The sequence below is a fragment of the Notothenia coriiceps genome, unplaced genomic scaffold (assembly GCF_000735185.1).
Source record: "Notothenia coriiceps isolate Sejong01 unplaced genomic scaffold, NC01 NC01_scaffold00038534, whole genome shotgun sequence".
In the NCBI taxonomy this organism is placed as follows: Eukaryota; Metazoa; Chordata; class Actinopteri; order Perciformes; family Nototheniidae; genus Notothenia; species Notothenia coriiceps.
The window spans coordinates 54,488-73,123 of record NW_011371235.1 but is presented as its reverse complement, the minus strand read 5'-3'; the positions used below and the strand labels follow the sequence as shown (position 1 = coordinate 73,123).

The 18,636-nt window shown below is 42.8% G+C and overlaps 2 protein-coding genes across 2 annotated transcripts in view; one reads left to right on the top strand and one right to left on the bottom strand.

Moving 5' to 3' along the window:
- The window catches only part of itga8 (integrin, alpha 8), a 35,917-nt gene extending 30,987 nt beyond the window's left edge, over window positions 1-4,930 (top strand). Inside the window, exons 22-27 of the mRNA XM_010797851.1 lie at window positions 601-759; window positions 2,373-2,489; window positions 2,686-2,799; window positions 3,242-3,343; window positions 3,429-3,551; window positions 3,634-4,930. Of these exons, the coding sequence (XP_010796153.1) occupies window positions 601-759; window positions 2,373-2,489; window positions 2,686-2,799; window positions 3,242-3,343; window positions 3,429-3,551; window positions 3,634-3,723 (705 nt within the window). The 3' untranslated portion in view covers window positions 3,724-4,930. The remainder of the gene's footprint in view (window positions 1-600; window positions 760-2,372; window positions 2,490-2,685; window positions 2,800-3,241; window positions 3,344-3,428; window positions 3,552-3,633) is intronic.
- Window positions 4,931-8,447: 3,517 nt separating this feature from the next.
- LOC104968267 (ataxin-1-like) overlaps window positions 8,448-18,636 on the bottom strand; it is a 17,072-nt gene continuing 6,883 nt past the window's right edge. The window contains exon 3 of the mRNA XM_010797848.1: window positions 8,448-10,553. Within this exon, the coding sequence (XP_010796150.1) occupies window positions 9,906-10,553 (648 nt within the window). The 3' untranslated portion in view covers window positions 8,448-9,905. The remainder of the gene's footprint in view (window positions 10,554-18,636) is intronic.

The following is an 18,636-nucleotide window of genomic DNA, read 5'->3' as shown; positions in this document are numbered from 1 at the left end:
TCATTGAACCCGAGTGCAGCCGTGTCTGGCCTGTCCTGCAGCTGATAATGATTTTCATTTGCGGTGCTTTTCCCAGTTAGCAGCTGCTTCTACTTAGAGAGGACAGGGTTTTTTTTTTTTTGCTCTTGCAGAATTCCTGCCCTGCAGCACCAGGATCATGTCCTGTTTGGATGACTTGCTTTAGTGTTAATTACCGTGTGTGTGTGTGTGTGTGTGTGTGTGTGTGTGTGTGTGTGTGTGTGTGTGTGTGTGTGTGTGTGTGTGTGTGTGTGTGTGGAGAGATGAATATACGTCATGGGGTAGAACATGAGGATTTATTGAATTGATGGTTCATTTAAGCTCATAACTCATTTATCCTGATTTTGGTGTGGAATGATGAGCCAGGTGATGCTGTAGGTTTTTCTTGTCTTCCATTTCAATCCCCAGTGACTAAAGCCGGAAAAGGTATTATCTTCACTAAAACGCAGGTGGCCCGTGTCATCATCCCAAAGTTATGATAACCTAATTATAGCCTTGGTCACTTGAGACCTACTAATAAGCCATAAGAAAGCTCAATGCTGACATCTCTGTGTGTTTTTTCTGTTCCTTCTTTGTCTCCAGCTCCATAACTCTGGTCCCAGCAGTATTCAGGACGCGGAGCTGCAGGTCGGCTGGCCTTCCCGTTTCCGTGACGAGAACCTGCTGTATGCCATGGAGATCAAAACTGACGGACCAATTAGCTGCCGGACGAACACCAGCCTCAACCCACTTGGCCTTCAGGTAACAAAACATTGTATAAACATAGACAAGCTTATGAATGCAAACACATATTTTAGATCCAAGTTTATAATTAAGCCCATATTGCCTGCAGTGCAAATAAATGCTTTGTAGAATTTCTAACCACTTTCTGTGAAACCACCAGAACCACTGCATTTCTGAACTTTTATTTAATATTTGCTTGCGGCTTATTCATCCATTTATTTCTCCATCATATAAACCCGCTTATTTAAAACATAATTGTACACGCTGTTCTGACTGCTTTCAATGTTCTCTGCCAGTTGGCTCTAAGTGATTGGGGATGGAGCATTATGCTTATTAGCAGAAATTAGATCTGGAGTTGTTTCCAATGTGTATGATATCATCTGTAGAGTAATTCTAAAAGAAAACACACAGTGATTTCTAAAAGGGCATACTTATGTTAGAAACTAAAATTCTGCTAGCTGTAATCATATATGAAAACAAGTCACAGCACGTGTTTAAGAGTGAGATTATTTTCTTTCCTTTCTTCCTGATTCGGTCATTTTCAACTGCTCAACATTTCACAGTGTCCCTGTCATTTCCTCCGTGTGGACTAGACTGATTGACACACATTTTGTCAGCAGACACTTCTTTCACCAGCAAGAGGAGTACTTACATAGGCTCTTTGTTGTTACTTGGACGAACACATTTTAATATGTTAATTGGGGCTCTGGTAACTTGTGACAGACAGTAGTTATTTTCCAACATTTCATCTAAATCAATAAATCAGAAACATATATATTAAATGAAAAATAACGAAATAGTTTGAGGCTGAACAGTAGAAGCCACTATTGCTGAAACTCATGACCCCTCACCAGCTTCCCACCAGCCCACACCGCCATTTCCATTCATAAAAAGCCTAGGAAACTCGACTGGCTAGTGGTTAATTACCACAGTTTTCCCTGTGTTCGGGGTAATAAATGTAAGCAAGGTGACTTTTAGTAAAACTTTATTTAATAGTTATATACCTGAAACATTGGCCGGAGGGGCTGGAGTTGCAGGAAGAGATGGACACAGTTGTTGTTGCTATTTTGTGCTTCCAAAAACAAGAGTAAACAAGGCATGTCGTCCACATTGTGTTCAATGTTTTAAATAGTTTTGCTCTCACATTTCCCTGTTTTGAGCCAAACTTTCGGCAGAGGAAAACAAATCTCTAGCTACAACCAATCGGTCATCTCGTATTTGTGAGATCAGATCATTGATTCTTGTTGGTTGCTGTCATCTTAACTGCTTGAGCTTCAATCAGTAAATTAAATCTCTCTAAATCGCCAAATGGCACACATGTTTCCACAGCTGGTGGGTTCTTTTATTACATTCTTAAAATCATACTTTATAAGCATTCCTTGTCCTCACTCAGGTCCACCATCTCCTTCTCATTGGCTGTCTGTGCTTCATCAGAGCCCATGTGTAACACAGACAATACTTAACCACAAAATCTAATAATCAGTAGGTTTTTTAAAAATAACTGTCCTCAAAAAGCCCAAACACATGCTTTCGCTTTAAGATAAAATAGAGACCTGTTGGTATGAGAGAAACATAACATGTATTCTTCTTTGTTTTCTACGTCTTTTTAACACTTTCCTTTTCTGTCTCAGATTTCTTCTATCCAGGACACACCTGAGCTGTTGGGTTTCTTGAGGAACGCCAGCGCTCCTCATCACCGCCACAAACGAGCCACCACTGCAGCTGAGAGTTACAGCGGTAAAACCTTGGTGAGCCTCTCCTTCGTGTACATTAAAAAATGTCCTTGAAAAATGTCCTTGAAAAACTCATAGTATAGAATGTCATGGGAAAATTCAGAGCGGTGTTTCTAATATTCTTCCTGACCTCTCACGTAAGTAAATGTGAAGGACAAAAAGTATAAACACCCCTCAATAATATTGTCCGCTCTTTGTTACCTCTCTCCAGAACTGCACCAACGTCTCCTGTCTGAGGATCACATGTGTGGTTGGCCGGTTGGATCGTGGGCAGAGCGCGGTGGTCAAGGTCCGCTCGAGACTCTGGGCTCATACTTTCCTGCAGGTCAGTGTTTTCAACTGTCGTCTAGAAGTTGATTATTTGTTTGATGCTTTTCATTTAAAACAGCGGTTGTAAAGGCAAATTCACTTAAAGTTCCATTTAGTGGCAGTTCTGTACATTTTGATAACATGAGGGGCAGCTGTAACTCCCTGGGTAGTGTAAAAGCTGTTTGAATGTTTGATAGAAAGAGGCAGCGTTCAAGCAAGTCAATTCTCCATTTATGAGCTTTTTCTTCTATGTGAGCAGAATGATTTTCCTGTTTGTCATCATCGCTGTCCAAATGATGATTTATGAACTTTAGGGACTTCTCCTCCAAGTTGTCTTAAAAGCTAAGTCTCAAAGTTGTAATTGTACAATAAATGTCTTACGAGCCAAAAACAATAATAAAAACATGTGATTGCTGAAATTGCACATTTTAAATAATAATGTTATTTATGTCTTACAGCGGCGTAACGACCCCTACATCCTCAACTCTTCTGTGTCCTTTATCGTCACAGCCATGCCCTACCGCATCCAACCCTCCAGTCTGCCTCAACACACCTCCTCTGTAAGTAACAGAAGTGTGTGAGTGTTATAAAAAGGAAATACACCAGCACCTAGAAATACTAACTGAATCTCTCCGTGTCCAACAGATGGGGACCCTGGTGCTGTGGGGGACTCCTGATGTCTCCTTTGCTGTCCCCCTCTGGGTCATCATCCTGGCCATACTGCTGGGGCTGCTGGTGCTTGCCATGCTAACGTTAGCCATGTGGAAGGTAAAAACATACATTATCCAGCATTCCTTGTAGTAGTTTGATTATCCAATATGGCACTAATGGGTTAATGTGATTCCCTCAGTGTGGTTTCTTTGACCGGGCGCGGCCCCCAGCTGACGATGACATCTCCGACCAGGAGCAGCTGACTTCTGATCAAACAGGGGACGCATAGGAAGATGTGGGACAACCTACTATCAAAAGACTGTGGTTTGGGAGGGATGATAACCTTCTGAGTAATTTAAATCAGATCTGAGATCTGTATTAGTCGGATCTTAATTTCCTTGGCTGGAGGTCCTCTTCCTCTATGGTAATGAAACTGACAGTCTGAAGAGCGCAGCGCCACACAGGCTGGGACCAAAGAACGAGGTTCAGAGTGGGACCAAAACACACTAAACCGGCCCAATCACACACACACATGCCCATTGTTTATCTATGGTGATGAAGCACCAGGACTGACGTCAGAATGGACTTTGTTGTGAAGATAATGCTTTAAATGTTTCTGAACATTTCTGTGTGTGTGTAGCTGAAGCAAGTAGACATAAGATGTATGCACATGTGCTGTTGTGAGTGAGTGAGAGAGTGTGTGTGTCTATGTATGGGTGCATGTAGGTACTGTACATATGTTAGTGTCCTTTAGGTGCATCTCATGTCAACCTTTCCTTCAGATGTAATTATTTCCCACCCTGATTGTATTTATCTGGGCTGTATAAAGATTTGTACACACACACACACACACACACACACACACACACACACACACACACACACACACACACACACACACACACGCAGATGCAGCCACACGCATAAACATAAAGGCACAGAGTTAATGTCTATATTTATGAATGTATGTGCAATATTTGGAAGTTGTGTGATAATGAAGCTTGTTTACACTGGCATTATTTTATTAGAGCTTAATGTTTCCATTGTCTATGTATTACTTGGTATATTAGAAATAAGTGATGCTGAACAACAAAGCAATTGTTCGGATTGATTAACTGTAAAGTCCCCCTTGTACATTTTGAAGAGCAAGCAGACAAATAACTAACTTATTATTGTCTTGTCTGATACAATGACTTTAAAATGTTATCTTAAGAAGCAGATCATATGTCCACAGCTGAAGCCCTGTCCATATCAAAAACCCATAGTAGTAGACAGTCTGAGACTGTCACACACATACTGTGTAAGGCATTTTAAAAGTGTGATTCATGTTGCCATTTGCTTATTTGATATTATTATCATTGTGCACAGGCAGGCAGAACACAGCTGTCAGGGCATCAACAGCACGCTGAATACAAAATGAACCCTTAATGTGTCATGATTGAGTTGTGCGTTTTTGTTAGTGTGAAGTTTGATCAGAATAAAGTTATGTTTGATTACTTTATTTCCATCCATTCAACAGGACCATACATTGTATTATAATTTATTCTATATCTACATGCTTTGGGAATATTCATTATGAATCGGAACACATGTGGATATACCTACTGTATAGCATTGATAAAGTAGCCAGAATCCTTTTTGATTTAATTATATTTATACAAAATATTTGGATCCGAGGCTGATGTCTCCACCTCCAAAGGAAGGACTCGTGCTCCCCCTGGTGGTGCATTGTGGGAATGAACCTGCGTCACTGTTTATCTTGAGGAGCAGCACAGTGAAAGGTGTAGATGTGTGAGGAAGGACAGGGACCTCTGGTGGTGATCCATGTATGTCGGAATACATTTGAGATAGAAGCAGGTCTGTTAAAATGCTCCAGTGTTTTCCTGCTACAAGATGCTCTGGACAACCGCTTGTCGCAACATATAGTCTGTAAATCTGTAATGCATGATGGGATATTGATTTTGTGGAGCCCCACAAAGTGTTGTTTTGGCAGGTGTGTTTTCTAGTGCTGTTTTTAGTTATGAGACATGAACATTTATTGTTACAATATGTGTTGGACTAGCAGACCCTACAGTTCACCCACAAAGGGGAATCCACACTGCATCTAACTGGAATATTCCTTAAAGAAAACATGCTCCTATCTAATTATCTCTGGTGCAGTATAGCATGTTTGTCACTGCTTTTACTCAGCAACCTTTCAAATGTATTACCAACTTACACACAATCATTTTGTTGGACAGGGAGCTTCATTGTGTTTCGGTTGTGAGTGATTCAATGCACATGTAGCTCAGACTGCTGCAGTTATTAAATTAGTCGCTTGATATTTCAATAATTGCATCAATTCAAACACCACGTGTAGTTAATGAGTTATTAAACTGCAAATAGAATTACTATTCATCAGCGGGGAAGCTAGTAACCCAGATCATTTTAAAACACAGCTTGAGTGATTTACATGTTATCTGCTCCTCCCTTCAACTGAAGGCCTGTGTGCATGTTCTCGGCCCAATGTGCAGCGCTGCTGAACTCATTCAGGCCGTGACCTTTTATGGTGCGCGTCACATAGACTGGCGCGTCATGTGACTGAAGCAGTTCAACAATATGTGAACAGAAGTTATGCTGCTCATAGGAAATGTCTTTCTAATGCTTCACCTCATCAATCAACACATTGCATTCCATTGATGATATTCATGTTTATCCTAAATTGTTTTGTTTTCTACCTTTAGTTTTTATCAGAGTGGCCTATACTCTTTAATACATTCAGTATGTGTATATATACACTGTATATAAACATAGTGTATGTTTCAGAAGAAAGAGGTCAGAATATAAAGGGAGATATTATTTCTTTAAAAAAAAAAAAATTCAAGTACAAATATACTCACTAAAAGTAAAAAAACAAAAAGTTTTATTATTTGTAAACCATATCAAAATATAAATTATATTTAGGGGAAAAGGGGTAAACAGCATTTTTCAGCCAGAAATTCTGCCATTACTCTGCCCAAATAGTCCGTACTTCACTTTTCAGTACTGGTATTCAGACTCTGAAAGTTTCTTGTGGGAAATACCAAAGCAAGCGAGCAGAGGTGAAGATATTATCAGGCTTATCTCTAGTGGAAACATTTATCACAGTCGCACAGCTACCAAACCACATATTCAAATACAAAGCCTGCCAAAACACACAATTCTCACAAAAAAAAAAACACACTGCATTTTTTTCTTTAGACTCTTTTTTATTTCTTTGAATATATTTGATCAAATGTAAAATCTGAAGTAAAGATGTAACAGTTTCTGACTAGCAAACCTCAACACCATCAAATAAGGGAACATTATTGATAATTACTACATACTGTACGTAAGACATACTGTATCTTAGCTGAGATTTATCCAACAAACAGACCCGAATTACAAAATATTTTTTAAAAAGTCTTTACTCCCATAATATCCTGGTTTTGAGCTGGTGCGAAAGAAAATATATGGTGAAGCAATATCCTTTGAAATAAATGCTGATATTTAAAATTAAACTTCACTTCAAAGGTCTGTACATGGCGATCAGTGTTTTTCCTCTCCACCGCTAACAAGGTCATACCAACATTATAATGGAAGACTTTGGCTATTTACAAATCACTGAGAGGCTGTACTGTTAGAGCACAGCTTCTCTCAGACATGCTGTACATTACATCTGTGTATTAGTTAGACTAAAACACCCCCCACCCAATATAACAAAGTGCAATTCCATAGATCACCACAAGGAGGTGAATTTACTGTCAACACCATTTAGAAAGGCTCTGAAAAGCTCGAATTTGGAGGGGGTCCAGCGTATTAGTAAGTACTTTTAATATAAACACCCACACACTCGTGGTCCACCCTCACAGAGTGTGTAAGATACAGATTGCGTTGGATTTACACTACTGGGGGGCAGACCTACTTCTTGTTTTGAATATGTGTACTTCCCAAAATATGAATTTACTTCTTTAATCATCAATCCTACATGCCACAGTTGTGTCTGCGTCGTATCAGGTCTGCATTTGAAAATAATAAAATGACTTAAAGAAAAGACAAATACAGACCACAAGAGAGGAAATGGTTAAGAAGACAAACGCATGAAACAGTACCTCTATTTTGTAACAGTGAAGAATATAAGACCACATCTTTTTGTAGAACAGTCACTGGGCAGTGTTTAGCCTGAGCAGTCAAACACAAACAGAAGAGAACAGTCTGGTTACTCGGTTTACAATAAACAACTTTCAGGAGTTATACTAAGTAAATGGCTGTTGTGATACATTGCAGTTCATATTCACACACACTGCATGTTGTGTGTAAGCCAAATTCAACTCTGAGGAGGAAACATGTGTGTGGATGTTCTCTGTAGCACATTCATGAACATTAGATCCATACCTGAACTGACAAAAACCATAGCAGGGCCACTTTGATATTGTTGAGTTAATGGAATGATTGAAGAAGGAGGCGTTGTGGCACATACAGTACATAGGCTACATAAGGGTTAAAATATCCACACACACACACACACACACACACACACACACACACACACACACACACACACACACACACACACACACACACACACACACACACACACACACACACACATACACGTTACTGTACACATGATCAACTCTGTCTGTCGTTCTCTGTATAGTAGCTCTATCAGTCATCAAAAATAAAGTTCAGATAGTTTGCCCGATGTGTGTTTACATTCCCTGCCCTGGTATATAATGTGTTTTCTTAATGATAAATCTGTAGGAGAGATGAGAAACAGTCAGTTGAATATTTCCATTCAATCTAACAGCTGAGGATCAAGGACACCACCACACTCCCGCTGGATGCTTCATCAAAGTGCTGCTGCTCAGTACACACACATACCATGTGTTTGTGGACATGCACACGCACACACAGATCCATATATACACACACACACACACACACTGTTCCTGAGTATGAACTGTAGGATATTTATTTTGGCTCTACTCTAAGAAAGAAACACAAACACTGAACTAAGAGAAAGAAAGCTGATTTAATCAAACAGCCAATAACAGGTATGAACTGAAGTAAAATTACCATCATTGAGGAAATGAGGTTTCAATGGTAGAACCCAAAGAACATGAGCTGCTGTGAACTAAGTACATATATATAAGGCCATAGTTTCTGTAAAGAAAGCTAAAGGATAGATCAATAGAATTGGAAGGTAACGTTTTTTCCATCAAAACGTAAGCATCATGCCTTGTGTTTATATATTTTTATGGTGTGTTTGAATTCAAAGTTTCTGTTATCAATATGATGTATAGGTTATGCGAATTATATAAAGACTGCAGTTTCTCTCATTGCTACACAGCCATTTAGTCTCTTTCAACTTTTTGTTTTGTTGTATGGACTTCATAAGTACCAATTCAGGAAGGTAATATTATGTCAGTGTTTAGTTTGCTGCACTTTTGCCAAACTAATTTAGCCAACTATTGTGTATTATGCAATAGGAGTCCAATCATAAATTGGCTAAAAACTCACTTGTAGGTTTTAGATAGACTTTGGTTTTCTACTTGTACCGAATTCAAATGCAGAAAATAGCAGGGTTAGGGGTGGACACATGCTGTCAATGAAAGGAATTAAATACTTGTAATTTATGAAAGTACATTTGACTGAGGATCTTCATCAGAATAATTGGACTTGTGTGTAAGTGCTTCCACCTGCGCAGTGGTATCATTTTGTAAATTGATTGGGGAGTAAGGATTGATAATTCATTGATTTACATTCAGACCTTTTCAGTCTTAATCTGTGCAGGTTGTATTGAAGACTGAGCTCACAGCTACAAGCTCACAAACACTTCTTATTCTGTTCTCCGTATGACAGCCGTACAGAAAACACACCAACACACTCACAAAGGCAGACACAAATAAAAACCAGTGGCACAAAGACAGATATGCCAGCGCACACATCTGCAATGCTACGAAAATGTAAAAAATAGTTATAAAATCAAATAGAAAAACCTCAAGGCAGCAGATATCAAAGCCAAAATGATTGCGCTCTATGACTAAACCACTCATAGACTTCACAACAAACCAAGTGAACAGTGAAGCGAACGGGATGAGAGTCAGAGTATGGCTACCCACTTTGTGCACGCTGACATCGGGGTCTGTGCTTGTTCGTGTGATAAGAGGAATGGTTGACCAGTCTGCATCCAACAGGTTTACGTGACAAAGGAGATGCAGCCTGTGATATGTGTCTCTCAGTCCATTCATACTCAACATTCACACTGCATTCATTTTTGCTTTCAGCATTGATTGCACTGATCTCGTGTGTGATACCACTTATGAAGTTGCTCTACTGTGCTTCAAAGTAGATATCAGATTTGCGTAAAGAAAAAGAAAAACATTTACATTGTGTGTAAACTCAGCCTATATTACAGTCCTCTGGATAGACAGGGGATCAAAACAAAGCGTTAAAACCCCTTCAATTCTCTCAGCAGTCTATTCTTTTGCTCAAGCGCCTCTCAATGCCAGTACTGGAGTGTCCCTCTATGCTGATTTTAACCTCGTGAGGGATGAAGGAGGGTTTGGGCAGAGTCAGAGGGGGCTCCTCCTCGGCTCTCTCAGTCTGGTCTCGCTCTGGAGCTGACCAGCGTCTCTTGCGGGATGTGGGTCTCTCTTGCTCACCACATTGTGTTTTGGTTAGAGCAGGCGTGTCTGTTTTCACTGATTCCTGTCTCTCTTCTCCATTCCCAGAGACTGCCAGCATTGGTCCCGCTCCGTAGACCCCCTCCCCTGGTCCTGGTCCCTGCTCCCTCTCCAGCCTGTCTGCACTGCAAGCCTTCATGAGGAGGCCACTGTTTCTGCCCGCTGCGTTTGGACTAATACTGTTTCTTACAGTGGCCTCCACATTGTGACAGGACTCTGAGAGGGGCCCGGTCTTCAGCTTGGTGCCCAAAGCCTGGCCCTCCGTTAGTGAGGTGGTTCTCAGGCCGCGGAGGGTCAGCGACACGCACACGTCGCCCACACACAGCTTAGCGCACGACAACTCAAACAGCTGGGTGGTCCGGTCTGGGCAGCAGGAGGACCAGCCCTGGCCAAACACAAAGAAGGGATACTCCAACAGCACCTCCACACACACCTGGAGGTACACAACAAACACAGTTAGCTTATAGAAACAGAGTGAAACATTTATAAGAGAAAGCCCCTATGTGCACATGTTTATGGGATGATGGACCTTGGAAATTAGTCTGTTGACGCAAGTTTTTGTTTAAAGAAAAATAATTCTGAGGTCTTTTTTACAGGAGACATTTTGTTTGTGGGAGCTCACAGGTGTAATAATAAAATGAGTGATGGAGGAATAGCACATAGCTGCTTTAGATTCAGGGTCCTGGTATGTGTGCCGGCTAACTTTGATAGACATGGAGTTGAGCCATTGCTATTATTAAAAGCTCTGCTTTTCCTGCGTTGACGACTCAAAATGTCTGCTGTTATTAAGGTATTTTTTCAGAGCCAGACCAATATATTATTGTAGCTTATTAAAGGTGAATTGATTAACAAGAAAACTGCCCTGACAAATGTACTGTTGCATAAAAAAACAACAATCAATTGATTTTTATAAAATGTTGTGTGATTATGGTAACGTAGTCTAAAATATTAATATTATTATCAGCCAATTTATCAGTTGAGCTCTGTAGCACTTTATAGATATGTGGTCTAATATTTACATTTTAGCATGTGTGCTCTGCTGGAGGATAACGATATGAGGGGATAAGACGTTTTCAATTGTCCAAGTTTTAAATTAGATTGATTTTATTGATTCTTTTTTGTAACTGAGGGCTTTATTAATGACAAGAGTAAGCATTAGGGGAGCACAAACCACAATGTTATTACTGGTTGATACATTTTCTCATCAATTTAATTAGATTTTTAAAAGAATGTATAACTTCCTTTTAAATTTGAACGTATGTGTGCATTGCCATCTGCAGTCTTTGGGGGGCGCCAAAGTCTTTCCCATTTTACACATAGTGGGTTACAGAATGTAACTGATGGTTGACCATACAACACATGTGTCAAACTCAAGGCCCGGGGGCCAAATCAGGCCCTTGGTGGATTTCATTTCGGCCCGCAGGATAATTTATAATTACTATTAGATCTGGCCCTCTGGTATATTGCACGCACACCTTCACTCAATCCTGAGGATCTCCTCAGCTCAGAGCCTGAGCCCAAACATTGATGAACTTGCACCCAAGATNCAAAGAACTCGAATGGTGCCTCTAGAGGAGATTCAAGGTGATAAGGGGCGGGGGGGCGGGGGGTTACCTTTGGTTGCTGACACATGGCGTTGATGCGTAAGAAGAGACATGAAGGCAAGGAGGGACACATGGTGAGAGCCCCGCCTTTACATTTTTCCGCCACAGATTTTGGGGAAATTGCTCCGTTGCCGCAAAGCATTGCTGGGGATTTCAAGGACGCGAAGCTCACACATGTCCAGCCTCGAAATTTCTCGCCATGAAGTACGCCGGGCTTTCCAAGTTATGACTGCGACATTGGAAAAACGTCCGTTCGGCCGGGCCAGCTCGATGCGCTAGTATGCCTGAAATTAGCTGGGCTCTGGCAGCCAGCCCTTTCCTCGACACTTGGAAAGCACCCGGCCGGCCCGTTTCTCAATTCTTCGAGGATCCTTTGCGTGTGGTAGTCAGTACTTCCAAGGCTCACTTCCCCTTCAGAAAGCGGAAGCCAAGTTATACTTTCCAAGTCACTGCTTCGGCAAAACGCAAGGATTAAGAATGCGACACAGGGCTAACAAGTGCTGCGCTCTGTCTCTGAACGCGTTTCCAACATAAGCCGTGCTACCGAGAATAACCCATACCTCACGACGTAGCTGTCTATCTTAATTATGAACTTGCCTTTACTTTCACAGGAACACATTTTTTGGGTGCATAACAAATGCAACATACTTGACCACACACTATGTGTCTACATACTTACATTTAAATGTGTTGCTGCGGGTCGTTCACCCCCCACCCCCCCCCCCCCCGGACCATCTCCGCAAGGGTGTTTTTGAAATGTGCGGTCCTGTGCGCAGAAAGCATTGTGGGGATGTTGAAAGGACGCGAAGTCTAACCCATGCTGCCAGCCTCGAAATTCTCTGCCCAGACCAAGGACGCACGGCCCCTCTTGTGGACATTCCAAGCTTATGCTGAGCAGATTGGAACAGCGCCCACTTGGATGAGTAGCATCCTTGAAATGTATGTTGGCTTGCGCAAGCCAGTTTCCTCGAGATGAGAAACGGGCCCCGGTGTTGTTGTTGTTGCTTTGTTGTTGTGCGTCCTCCGCTGCGCCAACCTGTTGACAGCCGCTGTTGCTCATCGTGCCTCTGGTTTCGCCCTGTTGGTTGTTGTTTATCTGTTCTTGCACGTAGGCTGGGCTGACTCAGACCTCTCTCATCTTCCCACCCTCTCGGCCTTTAAGGGCTACAACGATAGGATTGGCAGAAGCATTTTATGAGAGGAGGAGGAGGCGCATTCAGACCTAGAGATTTACAGAAAGAACAACTGCAGGGTTCTCACCCCCCACCAACGCTCTCCTCTCTCTGGCACGGTATTGCTTAATGCTTTTCCATTCCTCTACTATTATTATGGTTTCTCATTCTCATTTATCAGATTGCACTCGTTCATTTTCTCTGTTGAAGCATTGAAGCGCACCATTTACCGTCATGCTGGCTTTTTATTCAAATTGCGCTCTTTTTCACACAACTATTATTTGGGGGGGGCTGACAACCAATGTCTGCTCTTGCTTTTGAATTAAGTCGATGGTTTGCCATTATGCACAAGTAAGATTGGTGGGGGAGGAGCGAAATCTTGGTTTGCTTGAGGATGGAGAGCAGCCAGGAAAATAGATGAAAATGTTTGAGTCTTAGTTATTTTTAAAGTGTTAAGGTTGAATGGCGCTTTCTCATGAATCGCTGTCCGCCTCCCGCCGCGCGCGTTGAACAGAATTAGAGCATGATTGTATATTGTGCTACTCTTTCTGGTGGTGGCAGCCAGAGTAAGGCTGAATGACCATCCATGCTTTGTATGATAAATCAGAAACCTCACTATTTGTAGCGCCTGCTCGCGTATAACTCGATAAATTACTTGTCGTCGTACGATAATAAAAATGGACTCGATAACTTTTCTGAGGCTCGATAAATTGCCGTTACATAAAGATGTGACCAGCCCCCCCCCGGGCCCCCCCCCCCCGCGCCCCCCCCCCCCCCCCCCCGCCGCCCCCCCCCCCCCCCCCCCCTGCATCATGTTAGGCTAGGAGCGCTGTGGCTGCCAGGCGCGCGTGGTGAAGGGGGTCGGGGCGCCGCTGTGAGCGGCGTGTGTGCGTGGGAGCGCTATTGAGGGGCGGGGCGGCGCCTGCTGAGGGGCGGTGCGCGCTTTTGAAGGGGCGGGGCGCGGCTGTGAGGGGTGCGGGCCGCGCTCTGAGGGCGGGGGCGCCCGCTGCTGGCTGCCCAGGCACGCAGTTTGAGCGGGGCCGGGCCGCTGTGAGGCGGCGGGGCTGCGGCTGTGGCTGCCAACGGCGCGGCAGTGGAAGGGGCGGCGGGTCGGAGCGCGCCGCCAGTGAGGGGCGGGGCGCACTGTTTGGGAGGGCGGGGCGGACGCAGTGAGGCGGCGGGGCTGACACACAGCCAGGTCGATACCCGGGATACTCCGCGTGCAGCAGCGTAGCAACCAAATTAATAATATAGCGACAAGCGGGAGACAACGTGTGACTTACTCGCGGGGAATTTAAAGTGAAATGGAATTGGTTACAAGCATACTATCCACTGAGCCACAGCCTCACATGTATCATTGTTTATTTATTTGTGTGTGTTTACACAGTTTTAGGACAGTAGGTGTGTTGGATTCTCTCTGACAGTGTATATTTATTTCCCCACTAAATGGAGAGATTTCCTGCCATAGAAAACGCATGAAAATACAATAAAATACAAACATTTGAAAGCGTGTTTTTTGGCAGGGTTATTTAAGATAAAGTGTTAGCAGTAAAGGCATCAGTGTAAGGTGTTTGCCTTTGGTGCAAATAAAGCAACAAATGTTACATTGCTGGAAAGACATATAGGAATGCAGCTTCTTGGTCATTTGAAACGGTTTTCATTGTGATGGATGATGCCCCTGAAACCCCTTCAAGGCCTTCCTTTATTTAGCCCCCAGACCCCACCTTGAAAACCACTGATCTAAACAATGTCTCCTCTCCTCTGTGTGTTTCTCTCTCCACCCAAAGGTGCGGCGGCCTTGTCGGGCGCGGTGACCCACACGGTGTCCACGGCCGTCATCGTGTTTGAGCTGACGGGCCAGATCTCTCACATCCTGCCCGTGATGATCGCCGTGATCCTGGCCAACGCCGTGGCCCAATCGCTGCAGCCGTCGCTCTACGACTCCATCATCCGGATCAAGAAGCTGCCCTACCTCCCCGAGCTGGGCTGGGGGCACCACGAGTACGTACAGCGAAACATGCCCGCACACATTAACATCTCACATGAATAATACAAATATGTTGTTTCAGCAAGAATCGCAAAAACAAAGCAATGATTAATATTAATATTGTGAATACTTGACTATTAAAGGTGGGGTATGTAATTTATTTCAGAAACACTTGTTGTTATATTCCATGGAATGCTCTTAACATCCCGATAGCAATGAATATATTAAATGCTTTGACAAAAAATACATTAAATATCATCAATGAAGCCGTGGTACTGTAAAAAGCACGACCAATCATCTGAGTCGGCCCGGCTAAAGTAACTGGATGGCCTACCTGCCTGTCAGCCTTCCATCTGTGCACAAACTTATCTCGTGCCCTCATTGGTCATGTGCGCGTACGTGTGTTGGAGGAGGGGCTCTGTAAGGAAGTGGCAGATTTGTTCCGGCTGTGTATTTTCAAATTCTAGCGCACTCGAGCTGCTTTCTCCAAAATGACCTACCGCACCTTTAAGTAATGCATTGAAATAGGTCGTTATAGGATGTGAAATTAAGAGAGAAAATTGAATTGAGGATGAATCTACAGCTGATTTAGACCCCGTTTACACGAGAACAAAACGGGTTGGATCCGCATAGTTTCTCTTGCGTATAGCCCTTTCATTTACACGAGGCCGTAACAAAACGATAGAAACGGACCCCACAAACGATAACGGGTCCCAAGGTGGATAGATCTGCAGACGAAACGCTCTGGGGGGTCAAACGAGTCCGTGTAATCGCCTCTATACGATCATCTCCTGAAAAAAATAACGATAGCCCCGCCTCTCCCCGCCTCTGCTGCTCACTGCTGTAGCATGGCCAGTAGCTACTGTCAGTCTACTGCTAGTGCTACTGCTACTGACCATGCTACAGATGTTAGTGCAACATCTACAGCTCCTCCACCACAACCATCAGCAACAAGTGGACATGGAGAACTACATGAACTACTACATGTTGCTAAATCCACCGCGGGGCATAAACAGAAGGGTAGTCAGGCAACATTGCTCAATCATGGTCTTCTTCGCTGCTTTGGTGTATTTGTGCGAAGTTACAGCGCCACTTACAGGCCCGGTATATGTACTTTAAGCGTTCCAGCGGTCTCGTTTGAACAGACACGGTCAAATGAAAGCGAATGCATGTTGAACGGAAGACCTTTTTTTTGAAAACGCATATGGCCCCTGCAGTAACGCAAACGTTTCCCCAGTGTGAGCGCACCTTGAGCTCTAGCTCCAGTACAAAGACTAGATTAAACATCAACAATATAACATGGGGATAAGAGGTCAGCTGAGAGATGCAGGAAGCACATTTGTTCATGTTGACACAGAGCAATTACTCATGTGCCTCCACCATACCACACAAATGCTTAACTTTTACTAGTTAGCATGACCCTATTGTTAGCAACAGAAACATCGTACAATCCGCTACCCCATGGGGCACTTTTCATATGTTTGCTTCACTTTCTCTTTGCACATTTACGTGACGGTTGTAACCCATGTAATCCCTTTTACAACCAACGTTGAAGTCGGAAGCTCCATAAAAACAAAGCTGTCTCTGCCGATCTGACGCTCAGCAGGATTATGAGGAAAAGTAAATATGTTTTCTGGCGATCAACTTTAACAGTTATACTGGGGCGAAATCTGCATTTTGGTTTCGAGGCGCACGCCAAGAGTAATGAGGGGCCCTCGGAAAAACACGTGTGTGTGTGTGTGCGGTATGGGATGCAAAGGAAAAAAAAAAATCATATCCGGATTATCATCAAAAAAACCATCAAGTGTATCTGACCATAATGAAATGTTTTAAAAGTTGCGGGCGTAAAGATGATGAGAAACTTTGGGGGATATCCCTTCTGTGTATTAGTGTGTGTTTGTTGTAAATGTCTGTCTGCCACCACACACACACACACACACACACACAGCTACACACACACAACATACACAACACCACACACACACACACCACACACACACGCACACAATGTCTAATCTTGTTGAATCATGTATATTTATCAACAGCACCTCTATGAACCGGAGGCGTTGTGCAGGAAAAGTTCCTATACTTTCATTCACTTCTTTTGACACCTCCATCACTAGCGTGTGTGTTGTGTGTGTGTGTGTGTGTGTGTGTGTGTGTGGTGGCATGTGTGTGTGTTGTGTGTGTTGTGCTGTGTGTGGTTGTGTGTGTGTTTGTGTGTGTGGTTGTGTGTTGTGTGTGTGTGGTGGTGTGTGTGTGTGGCGGACACTTGCGTGGTAAGGATGTATGTCGGTGTTGAGGTAAAAACACATTCCCAGCCTCTCCGGACGCGGCCAAGGCCTGTCCACTCCCCCCGCCGCTCGGCTCTGTGTATGCTGTTTAACACACACACACACACACACACACACACACACACACACACTCTCACACACACATTCTGAGGTGTCCAGACTTCTTAGCAGTGTGTGTCAGTGGCAGCAGCAGTGGAGCTCTAATATCTCCCTAATGCCTGTTTACTCTCCCTGTGCTGCGGACGCTTTGCTGCACTGACGCTGGACTGGCACCATGATGACTTTAGAGCCAACATGGCCGCCTATTTCTTGTCCTGCAGCAAGACTTTAACCTCCCCCGTGTAATGGCTTTCACATTTCAGCATTACTTTAGGGTTGAGCGATAGGAAGAAAATCAAATTAGCACACTATTTCTGACTGACCTCTTTCAGCATCGTGATGATATTGTAGGTTTGATACCTAATGAAAACGTTGATAAAACTCATCAGTAATGTGGGTTTAATGACTCAGTTGGACAAGGTAAACCATAGAACAACTAGACCTAAATGAACTGCCATGTGTCCTTTAAAACCAGGTAAAGAAATTAAGATACGACTGAGACTATATCTATTATTTTTGTTTAATTTCTTCAACATTTTATATAATTTCTCTTCATTTTTCTTCAATTTAAGAAGCCTTTAGTGGTTGTTAGCGGTGTGTTGAAAGCAGCCAAAAGGCAGAACTGAATACACTTTAATATCTGTTAAATTACCCAGGTCATATTTTTGATAGTAAACAACGTTATCACATGTCGTATATTTTCTTGATATCGTGCAACAGAGGCAGATAATGAGTAATCAAATAAATATAATCCATCGAAACAGTTTAAATGGTAATAATAATAAAAACTGCAAACTCATGTCAATTTATTAGATATTATGTGGTTGACCTTGTGATAAAAATCCAACAATTACATTTAAAAAATATATATATTTGTGATATTTAGCCTTTAAGACACATGTGTCAAACTCAAGGCCCGGGGGCCAAATCAGGCCCTTGGTGGATTTCATTTCGGCCCGCAGGATAATTTATAATTACTATTAGATCTGGCCCTCTGGTATATTGCACGCACACCTTCACTCAATCCTGAGGATCTCCTCAGCTCAGAGCCTGAGCCCAAACATTGATGAACTTGCACCCAAGATGAGATGCCAAGTATCTGAACTAGCATCACAGAGCAGCACACTGAGTTTCAATGGATGTTTCCTTCTGCACTTTTTTTCTTGCAACAACAGGGCATGTTTGGTTTTTTCTTTGAGGGAAATTGTTTTTTTGAAGCTGTAATAAAATGTAATCATAAGAAATAAAGATGCAGATAGAGCCATAAGAAATTAATGCTGCTGATTATTTAATGTTTAATGTTGTTTTCATTGGCAATAATTTAAGCTTAGTTAGTTCCAGGTTTAATATGCGCAATAAG